The following is a 27,553-nucleotide window of genomic DNA, read 5'->3' on the forward strand; positions in this document are numbered from 1 at the left end:
ATTGTCCAAACCAGCCATCCTGGGATTTGGGTGCATGGCCTGTTCCCAGTAGGGAACTGATTTGGAAAGAGGAAATGAAAACGCAGGTCATCAGGGAGGCTTACCTCTAAGTAGGCCCGTGGCTCAGCAGTTTCTAGAAGTTCATCATTATCGAAAAAAGAAACAAAAAAATGTGTATTCGTGAAAGAGAACACTTTTCAAAATGTGGATGGGATGATCTGGATGGAAGCAAAGAGAAAGGAAAGATGGGCAGGCTCTCGGTATGGGACGGACATCCCATGGCATTTGATGAGGGCTGGTGGCTGAGGAAGGACCCACAGGGAGAGAAGTGAGGTTCTGTGTTCCTGTTGCCACCCTGAGGGACCCTGTTCATGCCAGTTGAGCTGCATGGCAGGTATGGGTATCAGCCTTCAGCTCCAAGGCAGAGGGCTGGGAATAGAGTGGGCTGGGCTGAGGATCGAGCTTCATTTTCAAAACGGCCCCGTGGAGGGTCACCCAGAGCTTGAATTCCAGTTGTCCATGCAGGTACCACAGCTTCAGTTCCTCATCATCTTCATGACCGGAGGAGATCAGGGCACGTGTCAAAGGAATGATCTGATGAGTGAATGAAGTCTGTATTTTCATGCCTTTTTTGTGTGTGGATTCTTTGCCATCTTTTTGGGGGTTCAAGATTCTTAAGTGCAGGACTTCCCTGGCAGTCCAGTGATTCAGAATCTGCCTGCCAGGGCAGGGGACCCAGATTTGATCCCCAGTCTGGGAACAGCTTACATGCTGTGGAGCAAAAGAAAAAAAACCCCATGTACCAGAACCTGTGAAGCCCGTGTTCTGAAAATCCGTGCTCTGCCACAACAGAAGCTGCTGCCATCAGAAGCAAAAAAGCCCCGTGTGCCAGAACCTGTGAAGCCCGTATTCCGAAAGTCCGTGCTTCACCACGAGAGAAGCTCCTCCCATCAGAAGCCTGTGCTTCGGAACCAGAGTGACCCCCTCTAGTAGCGCTCTTCAACTAGAGAAAGCCCATGCACAGCCACAAAGACCCCGTACAGCCAAAAATAGAAGTGAATAAAGTCAATGCAACATTGTACTTGGGAAAACAAAAAGATGTTTTAGTGTTGTGTCCAAAAGTCCAAGGTGTTATTCCAGCTCACCCACGGAGGCTGGCGTTGCAAATACACTCCAGTGCGAGAGAGACGGGCTGGCTGAAGGCTGTCACAAGAGCTGGCCACAAGACTTCACGAGGCCAAGATTGGTGTGCTTAAACACAGCATGAGGCTTCATGGCATGAGGCGCTTCAGACAGACGGCGGCAATAAGGGCCAGGCTAACGGAACTGGGCTGCAGTCACTTCCGGCACTGGGACACCGGGACTTTGGAGTCCCTGCTTATAGACTCCGTGATATGATGACAAGTCATTGTCTCTGCGGGCAAGCACGATGCTAGAATGGAATTTGAAGCAAGCTCCTCCGTTTCATTCCTTTGCCTCCAGGCCCTGGCCCTTCTGTTCAGACAGCACTTTGAAAAAGGACCCCCAGTCTGGTTTCTCACTCAGACTGTGGTCTGTCCACCCATCCTGCTGGGAGAACATATAATGCGTGGTGGATCCTGAAGTAGGAAAAGGCAGGCTCCGTCAGCTGGGTGTGTGATGCCCAGATGACACACGCTGGGATCCTGATAACCACCCCGACGTCAACTTTATCTCTTGCCTCACATGTGAATCTTGTCACTCCAGCATGGTGGTATCAGCTTAGATTTTAAAGACCCACTTAGCAAAGGTGTCTGTATGTCATGGCTATGCTCTTTCCAGTAGGCATATACGGATATAAGAGCTGGACCATAAAGAAGGCAGAGTGCCGAAGAATCGATGAAGAGCTTCAAAGAATCAAACTGTGCCACTGGAGAAGACTCCTGAGAGTCCCTTGGGCTGCAGGGTGATCAAACTGGTCAGTCTTAGAGGCAATCAACCCTGAATATTCATTGGAAGGACTGATGCTAAAGCTGAAGCTCCAATACTTTGGCCACTGGATGTGAACAGCCAACTCACTGGAAAAGGCCTTGATTCTGGGAAAGATTGGAGGCAGAATGAGAAGAGGGCAACAGAGGATGAGATGGTTGGATGGCATCACCGACTCCATGGACCTGAGTTTGAGCAAAGTCTGCGGGATTGTGGACAGGGAAGCCTGGCGTGGTACGGTCTGTGGGCTCACAGAGAGTGGGACATGACCTGGCGACCGGACAGCAGCAAAGCAAGGGCGGAGAAGTTGGTGAAAGTCAAGACGTGAGAGTGTTGGTCGCTCAGTCGTGTCCAGCTCTCGCCATGCAGTTCTCCAGGCAAGAAGACTGGAGTGGGCTGCCATGCCCTCCTCCAGGGGATCTTCCCCACCCAGGGGTCAAGCACGGGTCTCCTGCAGTGCAGGCAGATTCTTTACCATCTGAGCCACCAGGGAAGCCCAGAGAAACTGGTAACCAGTTATAAAAGAGAGTGGAAATAAAAATCTGATGCACAATCATTACATTAAATCTCTGAACTTTTCACATTGTAAGTGAAGTAGCCATCATTTTTAATAGTTCGAATAGACCTTTTACGGGCTTCCCTGGTGGCTCAGTGGTAAAGGATCCGTCTGCTACTGCCGGTGACGTGGGTACGATCCCTGACCCAGGACGATCCCACCTGCCACGGGGCATCTAAGCCCGTGTGCCACAACTATTGAACCTGGGCTCCTCAACAGGAGAGGACACCCCAGAGAGGAGTCCATGCACCGAGATGAAGCGCAGCCCCTGGCTCTCCGAAACTGGAGAAAAGCGCCCCCCCCCCCCCGGCAACGAAGACCCAGCACAGCCAAAAAGAAAGAACATTAATGAATAGCTTTTTTCAGGTAGACTTTTTACAAGCCTGAAAGTTACACAACAGTACTTTTAGCGACAGAGGTGATTTGGCTCCACGTACATTTCACACAAGAGAAATTCTTTACAAATTAAGTAAAAAAAAAAAAAGGGAAAGGGCATGTGACTTGGAAATGGACGTCTTGGGTGTGGGTGCCAGGTTGACCTTTGAACTGTTGATCCTCAGCAAGTTCACTGTGACACGTGACTTTCAGCCAAACCATCCATGAAGAGGTAGCGGGAAAAGTGAGGCTTCCATGGTGTTACTTGGGGACCTTCACAGAGAGCTGGTGTGTGTATGTGTGTAAGAAAGTAGCCAGCTACAGAGTTCCGTGTGAATTTAAAGATGTCATAAAAGTATATAGCCCTTGCTTTAAATCTCAATACATACCCATTTCTCTTGTAGAACTTTATTCATGAGGCATTAACATGAATAGTAATAATGATTTTATGACTCCAGTAGTAATTTTCATTTCCTTTAGTAGTAAAATTGCGTGTAGGTTTTTTTCCCCCATGTATGCCATTTGATGGTAAGACAGTAATGTTTAAGGCTTTCATAGGTTTTATAGATGATGAAGATTAGAACTCTTTTAAAAAATGATTACGTTTGTCCTTGAATAATAAAAAGGCACTGCAGTCAAATTAGTATTCGGTTGAATTTTTTTTTTTTTTAATCACAACTTTCCGAGCTGTTTCCTAAAGAATCATTGAATATTTGCCACCTCTTTGGACACCCACAAAATGATATTTAGGGAAGGATTCTGTTGCAGAAGGACACGCAAGGTAAGTACCGCTGAATGGGTGTCTATAGAGCGCAGAGTATCTAGAAAACATGATACACCTGGACTTTGGATGGAGCTCAGCTTGGGAATACAGTGCAACTTTCTGCAGAAGCTGGGGAAACTTGAGACTTTGCCTTCCAACCCAGGGTATTCGGGTTCAATCCCTGGTCAGGGAGTTAAGATCCCAGATGCCTCGTGGCCAGGAAATCAAAACATAGAACACAAGCGATATTGTAACAAAGTCAATAAAGGCTTTAAAAATAGTCCACATTAAAAAAAAATACTTAAATTACACGCAAGCAGTCTTTATTCCTTCAGGATGGTTTGTGTGCGTGCTCAGTTGCTTCAGTCGTGTCTGACTCAGTGCAACCCCATGGACTGTAGCCCACCAGGCTTCCTCTGTCCATGGGATTTTCCAGGCAAGAATACTGGAGTGGGTTGCCATGCCCTCCTCCAGGGGGATCTTCCCGACCGAGGCATTGAACCTGCATCCCCCGTGACTCCTGCATTGCAGGCAGTTTCTTTGCTTGCTGAGACACCAGGGAAGCCTAACTGGAACCTTGGTTAATTAATGATCCACATGCAGAGAGAACCCAGTCCATTCAGCTTAACATTCCAGGTTGCTGGAGAGCCGCAAGCCCTTGAGCAGACCCGGTGTCTTCAAGCACGAAGCTTAAAGGCAGAATAAATAGAGACGTCATCTGGATGACCATGATCTTCCAAAACCATCCAGGACTCGCAACGGCTTCTCAGAAAAGGGTGGGAAAGGAACGCGTGTCGTATTGCTGCTACGTGCCCAGAGACACGCTGGATATTGGAAATCCAGCCAAGGGGCTGGATTGCTATGACATTGCACGGATTTTTCTGGCCAGCAGTTTACACCCGCCTGACTAAAAAAAACACAGACATCGTCTCAAACACAGTATACAGCGTGGCCAGGCATCGAAGACCTCCTTAGGACTTGTTCTTCCTGGAAACCATTCCTTGGGGTTTTTTCTCCAGGGCTGTGATTCTCTGCTTGACTCCAATTTTGGCAGAGTCTTTCCTTAAGCCTGTGGTGTTGGAATTAAGCTCAGGGCTGTGATGTTTGCCTTCTAAGAAGCCCCTGGCAAACACCCCCCTCTTGGTCTGTTTTCAGATTTGCTGCCTGGCTGATCTCCAAGTTAGTGAATCAGCCAGAAAGCATGTATCCTGCAGTTTATAACTGGGGCCCATCTCTGGATCAAAGTTGGGCTACCAGTTTTAGAAGATTAAAGCATGTTTCACTCAGGAATGACATTTAGTTGTGCAGAATTTGTGTTTTATTTTTCATGATTCTTGAGTGTTAAGTCATAAATGTGAGCTAATGACAGAAAATGTGTATAAGATTAACAGGTTAGGTGGATAGTACACATGAAAATATCCTTTCCAGGGGACTTCCCAAGTGGTCCGGCGGTTGAATCCACTTTCCAATGCACGGGCTGAGGGTTCAATACCTGGTCAATTAACTAAGTTCCCACAGGGTGCAGGACAGTGGGCCCACGTACTGCAACTCGAGAAAGCCCGCATGCTGCAATGAAGGCCCGGCACAGCCAAAATTGAAGGGGAAAAAAAGGATCAGTTCAGTTCAGTCGTGTCCGATTCTTTTTGACCCCATGGACGGCAGCACATCAGGCTTCCCTGCCCATCACCAACTCCCAGAGCTTGCTCAAACTCATGTCCATCGAGTCGGTGATGCCTTCTAACCATCTCATTCTCTGCCGTCCCCTTCTCTTCCTGCCTCCAATCTTTCCCAGCATCAGGGTCTTTTCCAATGAGTCAGCTCTTTGCATCAGGTGGCCAAAGGATTGGAGCTTCAGCTTCAGCATCAGTCCTTCCAATGAGTATTCAGGACTGATTTCCTTTACGATTAACTGGTTAAAAAAAATTTTTTTTTTAATTTGCTATTGCAGTGCATAATAAATCAGCACTATCTCTTCTGGGCCTCTTCATGGATCACCGCCTGGTCATGGCAAAGCTTGTATGACTCAGCGAAGCTATGAGCCATGCCGTGTGGGACCAGCCAAGATGGACAAGTCATAGTGGAGAGTTCTGACAAACTGTGATCCCCTGGAGGATGGAATGGCAAACCACTCCAGTATTGCCTGCTAATTCGCTTCAGTCGTGTCCGACTCTGTGCGACCCCATAGACAGCAGCCTACCAGGCTCCCCCATCCCTGGGATTCTCCAGGCAAGAACACTGGAGTGGGTTGCCATTGCCTTCTCCAATGCATGAAAGTGAAAAGTGAAAGTGAAGTCGCTCAGTTGTGTCCGACCCTCAGCGCCCCCATGGACTGCAGCCTTCCAGGCTCCTCCGTCCATGGGATTTTCCAGGCAAGAGTACTGGAGTGGGGTGCCATTGCCTTCTCAGGGTGAAGAGGGGAAAAGAGATGACGCTGGAAGATGAGCCCCTCAGGTTGGAAGGTGTCCAATGGAAAAAAAAAACATCACCTGACATTTTCTTAGCTCCTGTCTTTCTGTCATGGTGCTCAGATGCATTCTGCAAGGGTCTGCAGGTAGTTCTTTCTATAAAGGAATCCTGGGAAGAATCTGTGTATCTTTATTTTCACTCAGTAGTTCAGAACACATCTGCTCTATCAGTTCAGTTCAGTTCAGTCACTCGGTTGTGTCCGACTCTTGGCGACCCTATGGACTGCAGCACGCCAGGCCTCCCCGTCCATCACCAACTCCCAGAGCTTGCTCAGACTCATGTCCGTCAAGTCGGTGATGCCATCCAACCATCTCATCCTCTGACATCCCCTTCTCCCCCTGCCTTCAATCTTTCCTAGCATCAGGGTCTTTTCCAATGAGTCAATTCCTTGAATCAGGTTGGCCAAAAGATTGGAGTTTCAGCTTCAGCATCCGTCCTTCCAATGAATATTCATAACCAATTTCCTTTGATGGACTGGTTGGATCTCCTTGCAGTCCAAGGGACTCTCAAGAGTCTTCTCCAACACCAACAAATTGAGGTAGACTACACTGCCCGTGATTTCCTATTTTATGTGGTCGCAATCATGACCGCTTATGGACTCATTTTCGTTCCTTTGAGATTCCCTATTGAGGATTGCGTATCTTTTTACACTGTGTTCCACTCTGTGGCCTTCTCCCTGCAGTGGCTTCTCTCGTGGCTTCTGAGCACAGGCTCGGTAGTTTTGGTGCACGGGGCTCAGTTGCTCTGAGGCATGTGGGATCTTCCTGGACCAGGGACGGAAGCTGTGTCCCTGGCATTGGCAGGCAGGTTTCTTACCCAGTGAGCCCCCAGGGAAGCCCCTGGGAATTGCGTATCTTGGAGAGTTCATTGCAGTGCTGTTTATCAAGTGTGCGTGTGCCTGCTCAGCTGCTCAAGTCGTGTCCGACTCTCTGAGACCCCATCGACTTGCTCCCCAGGCTCCTCTGCCCACGGGATTTCCCAGGCAGGAATACTGGAAGGGGCTGCCATGCCCTTCCTCCAGGGGATCTTCCCAACACAGGGATTGAAGCCATGTCTGAGTGGGTAGCCTTTCCCTTCTCCAGGGGAATCTTCCCAACCCAGGGGTCGAACCCAGGTCTCCCGCATTGCAGGCAGTTGTTTACCAGCTGAGCCACAAGGGAAGCCCAAGAATACTGGAGTGGGTAGCCTGTCCCTTCTCCAGGGCATCTTCTGGAGCCAGGAATCAAACCGGGGGTCTCCTGCATTGCAGGCGGACTCTTTACCAGCTCAGACACCGGGGAAGCCCTAAGTGGGAATTAGAGGGGGCTGCCAAAAAACAAAAAAACAAAAACCCTCAAACCGAAGTGTTAAAGACACAAGGGTTCACAGAGCACCTAGCTCGGAAAAAGCAGAGTGGGGAAAACGAGACAGGAAGAGGCTGTCCCGATGCTCGTGTTGCCCTTTCCCCCAGCCCTCTCTTCATGGTCCTTCTCGTTTGTGTTTGTCCTTGCGTTCATGAGATAGGGTATCATTAAGGTGTATAGGGTGTCATTCAGTTGCATATGTTTCCTGAGTTTCTCTCACTTGCTGCCTGCAGGCAGTTAAATCTGAGCACCTTGGTTGCAAGACTTATCGCATCCCCTTTAGCACTTGGACAGAATGTATCTGGAGTGATTGCAACATTGATTCATCTGCTTCAGAACATGAGGGAAGAGTAATCACTTGCCTTTAAAAATTTTTTTTCAAACACCTGCAAAATTTACACTCACCATGACCTGTAACAGCTGGGAGGAACAGTGCTTGCTATCAACCTTTACCACTGATGAGTTCATCAAGGTTCTGTGAATTTGGAATGATTTTTTTGTTTAACCACTTGCCTTTTAAGGGGTTGGTGTGTTTTGATCCTTCGCGGGATCTCCTAGTCTGCAGATAGCATCCAGCTCCTGGAGGAACAACAGGAGCTTCACTCCTCACCCCCGCCTCTCGGTTCTGAGACTTTTGCTTCCATTATTCTGGGTGGGGGGAGCTACACCCTTCCCTCCTGTGTCCCCTCCCCCCTGCCATCCTCCTCAGCCCTATGGGGTCTTGTTCAGCCCTCGTTTGTTCCCGTCTCCTTAAGCCCCACAGCCCCTGCCCTGTTGACTGTTATACTCCTCCCTGCCCTCCACGGTATCATTTGTGTTTGCACTGAAGGTGATAGTTTATTTCGCGTTTGCACTGAAGGTGATGGTTGATGAAAAATAGCCCTGTTGCTCTTGCTTGTCCTTGGGCTCAGCCTCCCCACCCCCCAACCCCCTGCGGGGAGCCGTAATCATCCATTATCTAAAATGCCCGATAAGGATTTCTAAAGCAGGAGTGGAAAGAAGAAATAATGAGGTCATCGTTCACCTCCACCCCAAAAGCCCAACTATCTTTTTGAGAGCCTGAGGTGAAGCTGGTGATCCTGAAAGGCAGGCTTTCTCGAAAAAGGGGATTTGTGGCCTGCTTTGCACACCAAAAGGAAAGCTGGGCGGCCAGCCGGTCAAGTCTTAACTTAAGTCCTGGAATAGAGAGAGTGGAGGGTTACCTTTGAGGCTGGGATCGCAGGCTTTTCCTGTTCTGTGTGGACAGTGAATACTTTAGTCTTTGCAAGCACTCCGCTCTGCACTGCGCTGCAGAAGCTTGTACCGATAGCGCCTGACCCATGAGGGTGTCTGTGTGCTCGTAAAAAGGCTGTTGACTGAAATTTCAGTGTCAATAATTTGCATGTGCCACCAAGTGTGCTTTTGATTTTCTTCAATGATTAAAAAAAAGATTTAAAAAATATTCTTTATCTCTTGGGCCGTAAAATAAATAGCAGGGCCTGCATCTGGTCCTCCTTGGGCTAGTTTGCAGACCCCGTGATTTCAGTGAAGAGTCTCTCTGCGTAAAAACTTTAGGCAGGTACAGGAGGCAAGGAAGGAAAGAGCTGTTTATTCTATTTTTGATTTTTTCTGTTTCTAAATATTTTATTTCACTGTTTTTTTGTTTTTTTTTTTTTACAATTTTCTTTCTTTATCGGTGGCCGTGCTGCGTCTGCGTCGCTGCTGAGGCTTCTCTCTAGTTGCTGCAAGCGGTGGCTCATTTCTAGTTTCCGTGCGCACGCTTCTCATCACAGGGGTCCTCTGGTCATGGATCACAGGCCCTACGGCTCCTGGGCTTCGGTAGTTGCAGTTGCCAGGCTCCAAAGACAGGCTCAAAAGTTGTGGCACACAGGCTTAGTTGCTTCGAGGCATGTGGGATCTTCCCTGGACCAGGAGTTGAACCCCTATCTCCTGCTTTGGCAGGTGGATTCTTTACCACTGAGCCACCAGAGAACCCGCAGTTCATTTTATTTTAAGTTGGCATGTAATTGGAAGAAATGATGCTGAAGTTTCGATCCTTTGGCCACCTGATGCAAAAAGACCCTGATGGTGGGAAAGATGGAAGGCGGGAGGAGAAGGGGACGACACAGGATGAGGTGGTTGAATGGCCTCACTGACTCCACAGACATGAGTTTGAGGAAACTGAGGGAGCTGGTGAAGGACAGAGGAGCCTGGCGTGCTGCCGTCCGTGGGGTCATGGACGTCATGTCGGACATGACTCACCAGCTGAACAGCAATAACTGCCCTATAATGTCGTGTTAGTTTCCGCTGCACACCTGGGAACCAGCCACAAGTATACATCCATGCCCTCCCTCTTGAGCTTCCCTCCCAGCCCGCACCCCAGCCCACCGCTCTAGGTCATCACAGAGCGCGAAGCTCAGCTTCCTGTGCAACACAGCGGCTTCCCACTACCTCTGTTTCACACGTTTGTTCTTGTTGTTCACTTGTCCAGTCGTGTCCGACTCTTTGGGACCGCATGGGCTGCAGCACGCCAGGCCTCCCTGTCCACCACCAACTCCCAGAGCTTACTCAAACTCACGTCCATTGAGTCGGCGATGCCATCCAACCGTCTCCTCCTCTGTCGTCCCCTTCTCCTCCCGCCTTCAGTCTTTCCCAGCATCAGGGTCTTTTCCAATGAGTCGGTTCTTCACATCAGGTGGCCAGACTATTGGAGCTTCAGCTTCAGCATCAGTCCTTCCAATGAGTATTCAGTATTGATCTCCTTTAGGGTGGACTGGCCGGATCTCCTTGCAGGCCAAGGGACTCTCAAGAGTCTTCTCGAACACCACAGTTCAAAAACATCGATTCTTTGGCGCTCAGCTTTCTTTATGGTCCAGCTCTCACATCCATACGTGACCACTGGAACCTGTTAAAGTGATGCGGAACCTGATTCTCGTTGGAAGTGGCCTGCGGCGGGAAAGGGCGCAGGAAGGCTGATAGCAAGGGAAGCCACAGGCAGAGGGGAGCTTGCCCTTCTTGCCGTGGAGATCTTGGAGCAGAGCAGTGTGGGAGGTTGGTCCCTGTGAACAGGAGGAAGCGGGAATGCCCGGCTGAGTTGAACTGCTGGAGAGGAGGCGGGCTGCCCTTCCCCCTCGAGAGCTTCCATCAGGAGCCACCTTGGCACAGAGGAGACCCAGTTCACTGCAGGGATTCTCTGTGGGGGACGGTGGGGCTTCCCTGGTGGCTTAGTGCCAACGCAGGAGGTGCGGGTTCGATTCCTGGGTGGGGAAGATGCCCCAGAGGAGGAAATGGCAACCCACTCCGTTATTCTTGCCTGGAATCCCTGGCGGGGCTACAGTCCATGGGGTCACAGTCAGACTGAGCAACTCAGCACATACAGGCACAGGGGACACAGAAAGTGGCTCCTGGGGGTGACTCAATGTGGTGGTGTATGGCAGTGGGCAAGGTGAGGCCTCAGCAGAGGCAGTAGGCTGGACACGGGAGCACGTTCGGGACAGGAGGAACAGGACGGGAGGAAGCAATCCTTCCAGGAGCTGACTTGTGGAAGAGATGGGGATATATTTCATGCATTTTCTCCCGAATTACCTCAGTATGGATATTCATTATTTTTATCTCCTCTCACTCACAACTGGGAGTTATTTGCAAATATAGTCCTTTTTTTTCCCCCCTGGCTGCTAAACCAACTTGTGTCATTTCAAGGGGCTCCGAGGAGCTCTGGTAACCCCGGTCCTTCATGTCAGAGCAGAGGAGAATTCAGCGAGAGCAAAGTGGTAGGTAAGAATGATTTCATGGAATAGGATGCTTCTGAGGCTTCCAAGCGGGTGGGCAAGAAATGCCACCCTGAGAACTCGGTGGGCTGCAGTTTTATACTCAGAGAAGGGGTTGGGGGAGAAGACCTTTGACTCTCTTGAATATATGTGGTTTCCATCATCAGTTCCTCCCCCAGGTAGGGCAGGGAAATTTGTCCCCGTGTGTTCAGGCCGGGACTGTCGTAAAGCACTTTGGAGAAATAATTTCAGGTCCGAGTACAACGAGGGTCTTTCATTTTGAGAAGTCACCTTCCCTTAAATGATTTTTTCTTATGTGCACAGAGCCTGTTTTGAGAGTCGTTAACTTACTGAGTCGGTGATGGACAGGGAGGCCTGGCGTGCTGCAGTCCATGGGTTGCAAAGGGTCGGACACGACTGAGCAACTGAACTGAGCTGAACTCACTGAGCTCCCGGGACAAGATGTGGGGCTCCTGCCGCCATTGTTTCGTAGTTTGGGGGTGCGTCCCGTGCTTCTGTAGCATGCTTTTGTTGCTAAGCAAGCCAGCTTGGTTTTGGGGTTAAGCCAGCCTGCTTTCTTGAGGAATCATTAACGTACAGGAGTTTCCCATAGTTTTCCGTGTATAATCCCCTCGTGGGATTAACCATTTAATTGCCTCTTTTGTCCTTTCATTCTGTTCCTATCAGCTGTGCTGCATGGCTTGTGAGATCTTAGTTCCGTGACCAGGTTTATGAGATCTTAGTTCTGTGACCAGGTTTATAAGATCTTAGTTCCCTGACCAGGGATTGAACCTGGCCCGTTGGCAGTGAAAGCGCCAAGTCCTAACCACTGGACCACCAGGGAAGTCCGAGCAATATAGTCCATTTCTTCACCTCCTTTTATCACCCAAACTCTAGCCTCCCTGCCAAAAATCAGGTGGCCACACATCCTTTGTCTTGCTGAGTATCTCTGAGCTCTTGATTAAGATGGGCACACATCTGGTGACCATCCAGGCACACAGGTCAGCAGGTGTCAGTCGGGCTGGCTTGGATGATATTTGGGTGTCAGCCATCACCAGGGTGGGGGTGTCCAGCATGTAGGTCCCCCAGAGGCCTCTGGAGTACAGCTGACTTCTCTGAGTCCCAGAAGTCCAGGGTTTCCTCCTCTGCTCTGAAGTCTCAGAAACGCGATCCCATCAGAGGCCAGCGGGGGCTGGGTTCTCTTTAGGTTTGACCCAGCAGTCGGACCATAAGATGAGTGAAAGGATGGGTCAGACTTCAGCCCTCTCATCTGCCTTTAAGCATCGTCGTTCTTTCTTTACTGACTTACGCAGGCTGCGGTGGGTCTTCCTCGCTGTGCGTGGGCTTTCTCTAGTTGCGGCAAGTCGGGGCGATTCTCTAGCTGAGGTTGGCAGGCTCCTCCTTGCGGTGACTTCTCTGGTTGTGGAGCGTGGGCTCTAGACGCTCAGGCTTCAGTAATCGTGGTGCACGGGTTTACTTGCTCTGCGGCTTGTAGGATCTTCCTGGACTGGGGTTTGAATTCGTGTCTCCTGCATTGGCAGGGGGATTCTTAACTATTGGGCCCCCAGGGAAGCCCTGAACATCAGTATTCTAAACACGATGTTCAACATTCAGGAGACTTTGACCACCTGATGCAAAGAGCTGACTCCTTGGAAAAGACGCTGATATTGGGAAAGATTGAGGGCGGGAGGAGAAGGGCACAGCAGAGGATGAGATGGCTGGATGGCATCACCGGCCCGATGGACATGAGTTTGAGGAAACTCCGGGAGTTGGTGGTGGACAGGGAAGCCTGGTGTGCTGCAGTCCACGAGGTTGAAAAGAGCCTGACACCGCTGAGCGACTGAACAGCAAAAGACACTCAAGCCCTTTAATAGACACCCTCACAAGGGTGTCTTCCTGCCCTGAGGACTGCTATGCATGTGTGTTAGTCAATCAGTGTTAGCGTTACTCAGGTGCTGTTCTTGATGTTGTTACGGAGACGCACGGCTCAGGTTACCTGCCTGTCTCCTCAAGGCCGGTTGGTCAGCACCATGCTTGGCAAATTCTGCTGTTGCTGCTGTTTTTCCTTCTTTCTCTTCTCCCCTTTCTCCTCACTTTTCTCCCTTCCTCCTCTCCTCCTCCTTTGCAAGAGAAATACTGTAAATAAAAGAAAGTTGATAAAAATTAGTTGACAAAGAAGTTGTATCCCAATAGTCTATTTAGATATTAATTTGAAGTTGTGTGGTGCCTTGGAATCCAAATTATAAGTGGAAGTCGTGTTCCTGGTCCGTTTGCAGGCATCTGTTGTGAGCCACAGTAGCTTTGAAAGTAGTAAATAACTCAGCTGCATTTGTTTGATTTCACTATTGTGTATTTGGAAGTCAAACTATGATTTATAATTGTGCAGTGTTTATGATCTGCAATAAAAGTGTGTGTGTTTTGCACACTGGCCAAGGAGCAAGGCAGCGTGCACATCACCCCTTTCCACTCACCCAGTATCACCCGCAAAGCCACTTTCGCTGGCTTCGGGGCTTGGCTCCCTGCACTCACGTGACAGGTGGTTATTTAGCTGTGGGAGGAGGGAGAATGCTCAGCGCTTCTAGAAACATTTTGAAAGTTGGGGTGAACAGTGTTGTTGTTACTCAGAAGAAAATCTCACTGTTTCAGCTTTACCTGTTGAAAAAAAAAAAGGTTAATTACGTGTGTCTGCGCTGGGTCCTTGGCACTGCGTTTGGGCTTTCTCTATGTGCAGCGAGCGGGGGCTCCTTTCTAGTGGTGGTGGTTGGGCTTGCCATTCCAGTGACTTCTCTTGTTGCAAAGCTAGGGTTCTAGGGCAGGCACATGGGGTCAGTACCCGTGGGGCTCGGGTTTCCTTGCTCTGTGCCATGTGCGGTCTTCCCGAATCAGGGATGGAACCCGTGTCTCCTGCACCAGCAGGCAGATTCTTTACCCGTGAGCCACCAGGGAAGCCCTCAACCTGTGTGCGTGCGTGTACATCTCTTCAGTCCTGTCCGACTCTGCAACCCTGCTGTAGCCCCGTGCTCTGGGAGAAAAACTCACTCAGAAGGACAGTGCAGATGGTGGAGTGCAGCTGATTACACCGGCGGGTCCAAGGCAGAGTCTCCTCTTAGCCAAGGACGTCGATCAGTTTTTGTGAAAACCTGATATACCCTAAGTGTACATGCCCAAATCTGCTTCCCCAAATTCCCTGAAACTAGTCTGATCAAAGGAAAAGCAAGATACAAAGTTAACCCACGATTCATGTGTCATAAGCCTAGATAGTTAAACAGTGGACATTTATCAATAGGCCTGTGGTCATATCCCAATAAACATAACGGAATTTATGACTTTGTTCTGTTACAGAGATAATTAGCATAGTCTTTTAGGCGACTGAGAGTCCAAGTACTCAGGCTCTTTTATCGGGGGAGTGTGGTTTTCCATTGGTATGCCATTTCCATAGACACCAGGATGCAATGTTCAGCGTCCATTGGGAGGGTGACCTTGCATGTAGCCTTATCTTCTAAGCCTGGCCTAAGACGGAGTCCAGCTCTGTCTGTTTCCTTCTTCAACCCCATGGACTGTAGCCCACCAGGCCCCTCTGTCCATGGGAGTCTCCAGGTAAGAATCCTGGAATGCGTTGCCATGTCCTCCCCCAGGGCATCTTCCTGACCCAGGGATCGGACCTGTGTTTACAAAGACGGAAACCGGAGCATGGGGGACGCGTGCCCTTTCTTCCCATTTCCTGTCTTCCTTGTCAGTCCCTAAAGGAACCAGCAGGAGTCCTCTCTTTCCTGCCTTTGCTGCAGCCCCGCAGTGATCCTTTTACAGCTGGGAACCAGAAAGCCTGTGCAAGTTGGGTAAGAATCTGTGTACAAACTCCTGTCTGTGCTGGCTTCCTCAGGGCCGAGGGGGCAGGGGCTTATTCCCAGGTTCCCCAGGGCAGGAAGGGCGTCCCTCAGCTGCTGTGGTCCTCTCGCCCCAGAATTTCCTCGGGGGGCCTCTGAGGGTGAAGGGTGTGCAGAAATGGAGTCCCGGCACAGCTTCTGAGGCCAGGGGTCCAGGCTGGGAGAGTGGGAGGGGGTTCGTTGGGAAAAGCTGGTTCGGTGGGGGGGGGGGGGGGGGTGGTCCTGGCAGCGCTGACTAGGGTGGCCTGGGAGTTGTTAGTAGGAAGAGAAGGGAGTGGAACCCACCTACCGCTGCGGGGTAGGGAGAGACTCCCAGAGCAGAGATCCCCTCAAATGAGCCCCAGTGCGAGGGTGGGAAGGCAGGTTGCTCGCACTGCAAAGCACACCACTTGAAAATATCCTTGGATCCAATCCTTTGGCCACCCGATACGAAGAGCCGACTCTTTGGAAAATATCCTGACATTCCCACCAGAAAAATGACAAAAAAACCTCTCGACTCCCGGGTTCTGACTCATTATTCAGTTGACATCATTTTGGTGAAAATAAGTCGGTCATTGGAAAAGACCCTGATGCTGGGAGAGATTGAACGCGGCAGGAGAAGAGGATGACGTAGGAGGAGATGGTTGGATGGCATCGCCGACTCAATGGACATGCGTTTGGGTAGGTTCCGGGAGTTGGTGATGGGCAGGAAGGCCTGGTGTGCTGAGGTTCATGGGGTCGCAAAGAGTCGGACACGACTGAGTGACTGAAGAAGCACTTTGTGCAAGATGTCAGGGGCGCTGTGACAAGCTCAGCGTGTCATGGGTGGCATGCATGCATGCTGGGGGCTGTGACTAAGGATGGGCAGTGACTCGCAGGGGGAAGACTCTGGCGGCAGGGGAGGGGCTTCCCGGCTGGTCTACTAGTGAAGACTTCGCCTTCCAATGCGGGAGATGCAGCTTCCATCCCTGATGGGGGAGCCAGGATTAAACATGCCGCGGGGCCAAAAATCCAAACAAGAACACAAAAGCAGTATTGGAACAGACTCATAAAGACTTTAAAAGTGGTCCACGTCAAAAAAAAATATCTTAAAGAGATGGGAGAAAAGAATGGCAGTCGGTTTTATTGGGATTCCAGTAGATCTCAGTCACCAGAACAATGGACTTGTGGAGACTGCACTCACCAGAAGATCTCCAGTGCACCTCTAGGTATGAGGGGGAGAGACAGAGGGGCGAGGGGACCCCCACCCGGAGGATGAGAAGGGGAGAGACAGAGGGGCAAGGGGACGCCCCCCAACACCCAGAGAGGGAGAGACAGAGGGGCGAGGGGACCCCCACCCAGAGGGAGAGACAGAGGGGCTGGGGGATACCCCAGGGGACTCCCACCCAGAGGGAGAGACAGAGGGGCGGGGGGACCCCCACCTGGAGGGGGAGAGAGAGGGGTGGGGGGACCCCCACCCAGAGGGGGAGAGACAGAGGGGCGGGGCCAGGGGGACCCCCCCCACCCAGAGGGGGAGAGACAGAAGGGGAGGGGACCCCCACCGGAGGGGGAGAGATAGAGAGGCAGGGGGACCCCCATCCAGGTGATGAGACAGAGGGGCAGGGGACCCCCACCCGGAGTGGGAGAGACAGAGGGCTGGGGAGACCCCCACCTGGAGGGAGAGACAGAGGGGTGAGGAGACACCCACCCGGAGAGAGAGACAGGGGCTGGGGGACCCCCCCACCCAGAGGGAGAGAGACAGAGTGCCAGGGGGACCCCCACCTGAAGGGGAGAGACAGAGGGGTGGGGGACCCCCACTCGGGGGAGAGACAGAGGGGCGAGGGGACCCTCCCAACCAGAGGGGGAGAGACAGAGGGGTCGGGGGATCCCCACCCAGAGGGAGAGAGAGGGGAGAGGGGACCCCCACCTGGAGAGGCAGAGGGGCGAGGGGACCCCACCCAGAGGGTGAGAGACAGAGGGGCAGGGGGACCCCCACCTGGAGGGGGAGAGACAGAGTGGCAGGGGGACCCCCACCTGAAGGGGAGAGACAGAGGGGTGGGGGACCCCCACTCGGGGGAGAGACAGAGGGGCGAGGGGACCCTCCCAACCAGAGGGGGAGAGACAGAGGGGCCGGGGGACCCCCACCCAGAGGGAGAGACAGAGGGGAGGGGGAGAGACAGAGGGGAGGGGGAGAGACAGAGGGGCAAGGGGACCCTCCCAACTGGAGGGGGAGAGACAGAGGGGTAGGGGGACCCCCACCCAGAGGGAGAGACAGAGGGGAGGGGGAGAGACAGAGGGGCAAGGGGACCCTCCCAACTGGAGGGGGGGAGACAGAGGGGTAGGGGGACCCCCACCCAGAGGGAGAGACAGAGGGGCGAGGGGACCCCCACCCGGAGGGACAGAGGGGGAGAGACAGAGGGGCGAGGGGACCCCCACCTGGAGGGAGAGACAGGCAGTGGGGGGACCCCACCTGGAGGGAGAGACAGACGGTGGGGGGACCCCACCCGGAGGGAGAGACAGAGGGCAGGGGGACCACACCCGGAGCTCCCGCCCTCCCCAGCACGCGTGTGGGAAGAACACCTGCAGAGCAAGGAGGGGAGCCCCCTGAGAAAGTGCTCTGTTCAAGGAGGGGAGCCCCCTGAGCAAGTGCTCTGTTCCCTCAGAGGGTGTGAGCAGCATCTGACATGAGGACGCCGTGGCCACGATGACAGGGCCTCCGCTGGCGTGTTCACAGAGGGACCCCCTGTCAGGTCCGCTGCGGTAAACCCTCCCACATTGCAGAGACCCGGCTTCCACCCCTGGGTCGGGGAGATCCCCTGGAGAAGAGCGTGTCAGCCCACTCTGGCATTCTTGCCTGGAGACTCTCCTGGACAGAGGAGCCTGGCGGGCTGCAGTCCACAGGGTGGCAAAGAGCCGCACGGGACGGAGGGACTCACACTTCTGTGGCTTCACGGAGCTCTCCTGTGCGCTGGGGCCTCTCTGGGGAGCTTTCAGGAGGTGGCCTGCGGCCAGTGTCCGAGGGAACCCACAGAGATGTGGGGGACCGCTTGTGCTCAGCAGTCCCCCCTCTCCCGGACTTCTGCTGCTGCCTGCCAGGTGTCTGCCCTGGACACCTGCAAGGCGCCCTGTTGCTGAGCTGGGATGGAGCTGGAGCGGACAGGCCACACTCACTTCTCGGCTGCCCTGAGGTTCCTGGGGTGCTGTTCGTTGTTTAGCTGCTCAGTCGTGTCCAACTCTTTTGCAACCCCACGGACTATAGGCCGCCGGGAGCCTTAGCCTATGGGCGTTCCCCCAGACGAGAACACTGCAGTGGGTTGCCGTCTCCTTCTCCAGGGGATCTTCCCCACCCAGGGATTGAACCCACATCTCCTGCATGGGCAGGTGGATTCTTTACCACTGAGCCACCTGGGAGGCCCTGCTCACTTAAATACCCAGTATTTAATATTTTCCTCCCCCAAACCTTGACTGGAAGCAATGTTTTAGGGGGAAGAAAATGGAGTTGATGTTGCTGCCTCTTAAATAAAATGTCTGTTTTGAGAGACAGTATTCTGGGCTTGCTGCTCACTGTTCATAGTCAAGGAAAAAGCAACTTGTGTTCAATTTTTCATTCCCAGTTAACCAACTCACTTGTTACAGATGTTGAAATCCATTCCTGGGCAGACTTCCCTGATAGCTCAGACAGTAAAGAATCTGCCTGCAATGTAGGTGACCGGAGTTCTATCCCTGAGTCAGGATGATCCCCTGGAGAAGGGAATGGCAACCCACTCCAGCACTCTTGCCTGGAAAACCCCAGGGACACAGGAGCCTGACGGGCTACGGTCCATGGTGTCACAAAGACTTGGGCACGACTCAGTGACTAACAGTTTGAGTTTTCCCTGTAAGTAACACACTTAGACTTTTCAAAAACTGTTCTAGAGCTAGCAAAGCTCTGAGCTGGTGGAAGCCATCTGTTTGTAACTGAGAAGGGCTGAACCACACCTGCCTGAATCTTTGGGTACTTGCAGCTTATGAACCATTGATTAGAAGCTCTTTTAAGAGATAGATGAACGCACACACACACACACACACACACACACACACACACACTCAGAGAGAGATGGCTACATGCAAGGACTTTTTGCAAACATCCTTTCAAATACAGAGACTGTAGATGCTCCATTGGGGAGGTGACAGATAGACTCACATTATACTGAAGCGAGATAATTGAGTATGTGAAATTGGTCGTGGCAAGGGTTTAATAGGCAAAACGTTCCTTCCAGGGTTCTTCTTAACCTCTTCTATTATGTTCAAGCTTTTTTAAACTTAAGATCAGGAGAAAAAAGATCCCAGACCCTCTAACCCATCTTTCTCTTTGCCCCGCCAGGGACAGTCTCTCCCACACCCTCTCAAAGTCCGGGTGCCCCAGAGAACCTTCACTAAAAGGGTGGTCTGCTGCCCCTCACCTTCGCTTGGGACTCTTCCCCGAAAGCGGTGGTTGACGGTGACGTAGTGACAGTGATGCAAAGCTGAAAACAGGCGTCTGGAGCTTGGAACGCCTTCTCTGCAATGCAGGTCACTTTTCTTCCTGTGACAGAACTCTCCCCTGTGCATCAGAAGACTGACTTCAGGGCCTGAGACGTCACGGATGCCAAGCCCAGCTTCTCAAGTCGTGTCTTAAATCATGAAATGCAGCTTGAGGACTTGAATGTAGATGACCTCTCTCAGCAGAGCGAGGTTTGGCAAACAGGGGATCGCTCAAGAGTCAATAAGTGCTCAAGTGCCTTCTCCTGACTCCGGAGGCTCTCAGATCCTGGCGTTAATGTGAAACCTCTGTTTCTCTCTCTCTCGCCCTAATACCATGTATGCCTTTTTCACGTGGTCTCTCTGTCTCACTCTCTCTCTCTCCTATTGCATGTAGATTTGCAGAGTTCTCTGCTAAGTCACCTCAGTCGTGTCCGACTCTGCGACCCCATAGACGGCAGCCCACCAGGCTCCCCCATCCCTGGGATTCTCCAGGCAAGAACACTGGAGTGGGTTGCCATTTCCTTCTCCAGTGCATGAAAGTGAAAAGTGAAAGTGAAGTCGCTCAGTCGTGCCCGACTCTTAGGGTCCCCATGGACTGCAGCCCACCAGGCTCCTGCGTCCATGGGGTTTTCCAGGCAAGAGGACTGGAGTGGGGTGCCATTGCCTTCTCCGGCAGAGTTCTCTAAACGACTGCAAATCCTGTTTCATTAATCGTATTTCCGTCAGTCCAACAGAGTAAAGCATGCAAAGGCATCTTACTTCCATCGAGATTAGAGACAATCCAGAGAGGTTTCAGAGTGAGATTGCGGTAATTTGGCGAGGGCGTGCTGGAGCACACCCGGGGTTGGTGTCCTCAGCCTTCTGCAGGACGATCCTGCTGTTCCCGCTGTCGAAAACACAGCAAGACAAGGGGAGGGGCGTAAGAAGCACAGCGTACTGTGTAGAAAATAATAAGCTACAAGGAGATATTGTCCAGCGTAAGAAATATAGCTAGTATTTTTTTAATAGCTATACATGGAGTATGGGTTTCCGTGGTGGCTCAGATGGTAAAGAATCTGCCTGCAACGGAGGAGACCTAGGTTCGATCTCTAGGTTGGGAAGATTTCCTGGAGGGGAGGGCATCACTACCCACTCCAGTATTCTTGCCTGAAAAGTCCCATGGACAGAGGAGCCTGGCAGGCCACAGACCATGGGGTCACAAAGAGTCGGGCACGACAGAAGTGACTTAGCACACACATAGCCCTGACGTGGCCCATCAAGGCTACGCAATCAACTTTTCTGTATTTTTAGGCACACAAGTGCCTAAATACAATGTGAATGGTTATTAGAGTTTTTAAACCAAGTTTTAATGGGGAAAAATCTTTCGGGTAAACACTTCACTGGTTTTATGAGAAAGAAATAACTGTTTTGGGAATTGATTGATCGAGTCAAGAAGCACAGGAGAGTTGGAGAAAGGCAACAATCTGTAGAAAGCCACAGTGAGAACAACATTATTGTTAGTCTGAGTCTTTTTTAAAAAAAGTAGCCGAGCTCTGTGCAGAGGTTTCCCTTCTTGGTGTTATCATGCGATGCCCATAAACCCTGTGTAAAGTACAATTCCGTAAAATAGTTATGTTCATGCTAGAGCTGACAGAGTGTCCCTGAGGCTGCGACTTTGCATAAAGGCATGCCGGTAGTGAGTAGTCACCGCCCAGGCTTTGAACCCAGACGTAATGCATGTTCTACTTCACCCTGGCTACCAAATTCTAAAACCCAAGGAAATCTTCCCAAATCTATGCATGGTCTTTAGGGAGGTCATGAGCATCCGCAGACCGCACGTGCCTGTCCCATAGCTGCATTTTTCTCAGGGAAGACACCTCAATATTTCAGATTTCTCGAAGGTTTTATAAGCCGTACACGCCACCTAAGAGAAAAAGCAGAGGAAATGGAAGACTTATAAAACGTAGCAGAGAGGCAGTTTCCCATCTTTCCCATTTAAAAAATATGCGCCCAGAGAATGACCTTCAGAAAGCTTTTTTTTTTTTTTCCCCACACTAGTAGCCTATTGATTTTTTTTTTTTATGATGGCTGTGGAGATAACGGTAATTAAATGTGGTGGTGTTTCTTTATCATATGAATGATTTCTTTATCTTGTACAATCATGTGAATGATTTATAAGTTGTATAGCATTTCCAGCAGTCAAATATTAGATAGCAATTTGTCCTGATGGAGATCACTGGTGACGTTACCTTTCTTTCTCTCCAAGACCAACCCTCAATACTAAAGAGCGTCTCTGAGCCTCTGATGGACTTAGCTTGTGAGCACGTGTCTGACTTTCTGTAACCCCAGAGACTGTAGCCCAGGAGGCTCCTCTGTCCATGGGAGTCTCCAGGCAAGGATACTGGAGTGGGTTGCCATGCCCTCCTCCAGGGGATCTTCCCCACCCAGGGATCGAACCCGGGTCTGTTACATCTCCTGCATTGGCAGGACGGTTCTTCACTACTAGTGGCCCCTGGGAAGCCCGTGATGGACTTGGGGATGTTTTTATTCAGGAGAGATGCTACTGGGCTGTGTTCTGAAAAAAATGGCACCGAAGGTTCATGTAGATAATCCTTTACTGAGAGCGCCCCCTGGTGCTGGACACCGTGGAATTGCGTGTCTTTCTGCCATGTCCCCGTTTCTATGAGCAAAAATGGAACACGGTGTCAGGGCCAGAATCTAAGAATAGACAGACCCGGGAAAAAGAAGCTAAAGCCTGGCCCCGTATCAGATGGAAGCTGGGCGATACATCGGTGCCAGAGAAGAAGCTAAATTAATGACTGAGAATTAAGGAGCACGGAGGCTGGGAAGATTTGCTGCTGTGCTTCAGGGTGTGGCTTGTCATTCGGTCGCTCAGTCGTGTCCGACTCTTTGTGACCCCATGGACTGCAGCACGGCAGGGCCCCCTGTCCATCACCAACTCTCAGAGTTCACCCAAACACAGGTCCATCGAGTCGGTGATGCCATCCAACCATCTCATCCTCTGTCGTCCCCTTCTCCCCCTGCCTTCGATCTTTCCCAGCATCAGGGTCTTTTCCAATGAATCAGGTCTTCGCATCAGGTGGCCAAAGTATTGCAGCTTCAGCATCAGTCCTTTCAGTGAATATTCAGGGTTGATTTCCTTTATGGGGTCGCACAGAGTCGGACACGACTGAAGTGACTTAGCAGCAGCAGCAGGGAATCAGGATGTGGTAGACAGGGTCAGAGATTGAATGTGGGAACGCGTGTCTGAGGAGACGGTTACCGGATCCAAGCTCACTCTGCTCGGTGAATCACAGACGAGGTGTTGAGGTGAGGAATCCGGCTTTACTCAGCAGACTGACCAAGGAGACGGCAGGGTAGTGTCTCAGAGTAACCATCTTATCGGGGTCCTGGGTGCCAGGTTCTTTCATGGATGAGAAGAAACGGGGAGCTGAGGAAACCAAGGAAAAAGGCCATTCATCTTGCAAATGTCTCCTGCAATAGCAAGCCTCGGGGCAGGGGTGTGTGTTAATTCCTTCCTTCCTGCCGCCCCCAGGTGGACAGGGCTCTGAACAAAGGTGCTTGCGTTAGTTCAAGGGCCAGGCAGAGGGGCAGGATGCTCTGAGGCAGGCCATTTATGTACGATTATAATAACAAAAAGCAACGAAAAGCAAGTCAAGGAAACAGTTCCAACCGAGACTCAGAACTCGCCTTTCCCTTGCAGCAAGATGACCTGGGTCTCCAAAGCCCGACTCAAGGAGGGAACGTCTTGTTGGAGGAAGAGGGAACCCCCGCCCCTCAGGACCCCCGAGAGTGGGCTCTTGTCTAACCCTCGGAAATGAATTGTCCGAGGAGACACACACATGCTAACAGTCGTTGTTTAATAATGTGGGCAATAAAGGCCCCCCCCCCCCTGCCCAAGGAATGGACTTGGGAGACACGGGGTGCAGCGAGAAGTGAGGCTTTCGTGATGGTCTTTGCAAGATCAGCTGCTTGGTGGGAGGCTCACCCAGAGTCGTCACATTGGGGGTTTTTATCTACATGGCACGCAAGTCCCTCCCGAATTGTTTTATTGGGATGCCACAGGGTTAGCAATCTTCCCGAGAGGTTCACCTGGATTGTTTTTTTACTTTCCCCAAGCCCTTCTTCTCGTTTTTTTTTATGTTTTGAATTTACCAACAGAATGAAAATCCTCGGCATTTCATTCTCTCCCTTTGTCTGGCTTTTCCTGCGCTGATGCTACTGCTGCTAAGTCGCTTCAGTCGTATCCAACTCTGTGTGACCCCGTAGACGGCAGCCCACCAGGCTCCCCGTGCCTGGGATTCTCCAGGCAAGAACACTGGAGTGGGTTGCTATTTTTCCTGCGCAAGGATCCTGAAAGGCTGTTCCATCAGCAGGCTGTCCCTCTAGGCTGGTTGTCCCTGAAAACAGACCCCTTGGTGTTTTTTTGGTTTCACTTGATAACGGTGGCTGACACTGCGTTCTCCAAGGAAGAAGTGCCTCGAGGCTGCACCCACGAGAGGGTAGCATTCTGTACTCTGGCCTCGGTGAGGAGGACGTGTGTGGCTTCATCAGGGAAGCCAACTGGCCAGGACAGGTGACCCATGAGGTTCAGAGGTCAGGCGGGGGGTGGTGGGGGGTGTCTAGCGTGAGATGCACTGCTGGGAGCCAAGGTTTCTCCCCCTGACTTAGCGCTGAATTCCCCTCCTGGAGCAGAAGCCAGGGTCTAGGAGAGATGGACAGGATCCCTAAACAAGGACAGAAAACAGAGGTGGACTGGGCTGCCCCCTCCAGGTGCCCAGCGTGGGTGGGTGGGTGTATGCGTGGGGCACGGTTAGTGTAAGATATAGTTCAGGCTGAGACAGAAAAGAAGGAGAGACGACCTCGACGGAGATGAGTGAGTGAGTGAGTGAAGTTGCTCAGTCTGACTCTTTGCGACCCCGTGGACTGTAGCCCACCAGGCCCCTCTGTCCATGGGATTCTCCAGGCAAGAATACTAGAGTGGGTTGCCATTTCCTTCTCGAGGGAATCTTCCTGACCCAGGGATCGAACCCAGGTCTCCTGCATTGCAGGCAGATGCTTTAACCTCTGAGCCACCGAGGTAGGTGGCCATTATTCAGGCAACGAGGGGCGACAGTGGAGGCTGAGCGGGAGAGGGATCAGGGAGGCTTCATGTTTAAAGGGAGGTCTGTGGAAGCAATAAGGGAAATGGTAGTCAGGCGGGGCGTTTGGGGTACTCTTTAGTTGAGACGGCATTTGTCGTTGAACAGGGGGTGGGAGGGTTCTGAGCAGGGGGTGGTAAGTCTCAGATGCAACTGGCCGGGACATCAGGGCGGAACTTAAAGTTGGGTTTGGTTTTCCCCAAAGTGCGGTGACTCAGCACGGGTCTTTGAGACCCTTGTTTTCTCCTCTAGGCCCGAGGACTCAAGTCACTTAGGAGTTGCTTCAGCTGCAGGGCACCCCTCTGTTCAAGGCTTTGTCTCCGCCGGGGTGATCCGCGTCTAAAGAGCGCTTGAGGTGGGAGGAGACACAGCGCTGCCAGCCAGCATGACACAGGACGACTGTCAAAGGCTCCCTGCTCCCCAGTTCGCGCCCCGATTCCCTCGGGCTGGGCCAGAGCTCGAGCTGTTCAGCCCTTCCCGTCGACCGCTCCTCCTGGGGCTTCTCCCGCCCTTCCACCTGTGTTGATGGGAGAAGTCATTTGGATGCTCATCAACTTTTTTTAAATTGTCAATTGGATAGACAAACTATCTATATTTACATTTAATATCTTGAAATTTTAATTCTTAATTTCTTATCCCCCCCCCTTTCGTAATTGAACTACGCTTACTCAGAATACACTAGATTTGTGGAATTATTTTATGCACCATAAATAGAATGTTGGGATAAACGTGTAACCTTAGATAAACGGATACCCTGGTGGCTCAGATAGTTAAGAATCTGCCTGCAACCCAGGGTTCGATCCCTGAGTTAGGAAGATCCCCTGGAGGAGGAAATGGCAACTCACTCCAGTATTCTTGCCTGGAGACTCCCATAGACAGAGGAGCCTGGTGGGCTACAGTTCCATAGCGTCGCAAAGAGTGGGATACGACTGAGTGACTAACACTTTCACTTTCTTTTCAACCTGACATTTTAAAGCAAAAGCAAATATGCAGAAATAAACTCTGATGAATACACTATGATGTCTTTTAATTTATTCTCTGACTGTGGGATTCATTTCATCATTGCGAAATGAAGAGACGTGGCATGTACTGGTGAACTTTAGTTTTGTTTTTTTTTTTTGCTTTAAAGGAGATTTATATCTGTCTATTATATATGGTTGGCAAACAGCTTTGTGGAAATTGTTTATCATGTGGTTTACTATTTCCTTCTGGAGAAGAAACTAAAGGTTTGTTTTTGCCCATTGTTTGTGATGTGAACTAATGTTCCAAGCATAGTATGATTTCACAAGGAAATATCCTAGCAGACTTTACCTATCTCTTGCTTTACTAAGTAGCAAATGTAACAGAGAATTGAGATGGCTGAAAATGTTGACTCTGAAATAAATGACCTGCAGGGGGCACTGTGCTACAATATAAAAGACCCATCTCTGCTTGGCTAGCTAGCCTTTGCCCTTCCCTCTGGTGGTTTTAAGTTTAATACCAGGCTTCTTAACTTAATTAAAAAATGTGATTTTCCATACTGTGGCAACAGGCACGTTTGTTTGTGGAAATTATACTAGCAACTGATCTCAATTCTTATATGTATATATGTATGGCCGAGTCCCTTCTCTGTATTCACCTTGAAACACTCACAAAATTTTTAACTGGCTGTCTACCCCAATACAAAAGAAAACATTTATGATAAAAGTAAAAAGCAAATTTCTCTGGGAAAAAAATATAGGAATAGCATGATTGTCACAAATGTGATGGTTAGATGGAGTTTTGATTTTCTATAATGTTGCTTGTCTCCATTTATTAAATGTCTTAGTTCAGTTCGGAGAAGGCAATGGCAACCCACTCCAGTGTTCTTGCCTGGAGAATCCCAGGGACGGGGGAGCCTGGTGGGCTGCCGTCTGTGGGGTCGCACAGAGTCGGACACGACTGAAGCGACTTAGCAGCAGCAGCAGCAGCAGCTCAGTAGTGTCTGACTCTTTGCGACCCCATGGACTGCAGCACCCCAGGCCTCCCTGTCCATCACCAACTCCCGGAGCTTACTCAAACTCATGTCCATTGAGTTGATGATGCCATCCAACCATCTCATCCTCTGTCCTCCCCTTCTCCTCCTGCCTTCCATCTTTCCCAGCATCAGGCTCTTTTCAAATTCACCACTTATACTTTGAAAAAATATATATATATAAATATAGTTTGAAGTTAGAATATCGGTTTCTTAGTTTTAGTGTATATTTTTTAAAAAGGCATCCAGATGGCAAAATACTGTTTCAGCTTTCTGGGATTCGTTTATTATGATTGTTACAAAATTGACAAGTCAAAAGTGTTAGTGAGTGACTCTCAGCGTCGGTAAATTGCTGGTGCCTAGGGATGGCGGAGCCTGGTGGGCTGCCGTCTATGGGGTCGCACAGAGTTGGGCACGACTGAAGCGACTTAGCAGCAGCAGCAGCAGAAGTAGAAGAAGACGCTGGAGAGGGCGCCTTGGTGCTGCTGTGATTCTGAGGCAGTGGCTCCAGTCCCCCCTGTGTCAGGCATTAGGGCTTTTCTCCCGTCCGCTGGAAGACTCCACGTCTTGGCAACTGGTTCGCTCTGCAGCACCTCACAGGACTGAAGAACTTAATCCTCCGCCTGAAGCCTTGGAGTCTGTCCCTTTGGCAAGACCAAAGTGGGAATATTGTTAACGGCTTGAATTTCCACTTCAAGAGAAAAAAAGAATGCTTTTCGTTTCAGTCTCCTGTGCTGAGATTCAAATTCAGATCTGACTTGGCCTGCCCGACCACAGTGGAGGGATGAACAGTTAGGACGCTGAGGTTCCGAGAACTGGGCGGAGGCCCTCATTTTATCTCCTTTTTTCATTTTTTCCCCATTTAATCTCCTTCTCTC

At 50.9% G+C, this 27,553-nt stretch overlaps 1 protein-coding gene and 1 non-coding gene across 48 annotated transcripts in view; one reads left to right on the forward strand and one right to left on the reverse strand.

Moving 5' to 3' along the window:
* The window catches only part of LOC132657141 (basic salivary proline-rich protein 3-like), a 443,202-nt gene that overhangs the window by 29,796 nt on the left and 385,853 nt on the right, over window positions 1-27,553 (forward strand). For 8 of the 47 annotated variants that reach the window (XR_006058297.2, XR_009599011.1, XR_009599028.1 and 5 more), the window contains one exon: window positions 19,402-21,652. The exons of 36 other annotated variants lie outside the window; for them this stretch is intronic. Coding sequence is in view for 3 of the 11 variants with exons in the window: in XM_060408637.1 (XP_060264620.1) it covers window positions 16,218-17,285 (1,068 nt within the window). In the remaining 8 variants the exon portion in view is untranslated. Of the gene's footprint in view, window positions 1-852; window positions 17,421-19,401; window positions 21,653-27,553 lie in introns of those variants that run through there. 3 more of the 47 variants (XM_060408637.1, XM_060408638.1, XM_060408639.1) reach the window with 1 other exon arrangement.
* On the reverse strand, window positions 11,968-12,040 carry TRNAE-UUC (transfer RNA glutamic acid (anticodon UUC)). Its single transcript has one exon. It is a non-coding gene; the product is annotated as a tRNA-Glu (tRNA).

This window comes from Ovis aries, chromosome Y, assembly GCF_016772045.2.
Source record: "Ovis aries strain OAR_USU_Benz2616 breed Rambouillet chromosome Y, ARS-UI_Ramb_v3.0, whole genome shotgun sequence".
NCBI classification, from domain to species: Eukaryota; Metazoa; Chordata; class Mammalia; order Artiodactyla; family Bovidae; genus Ovis; species Ovis aries.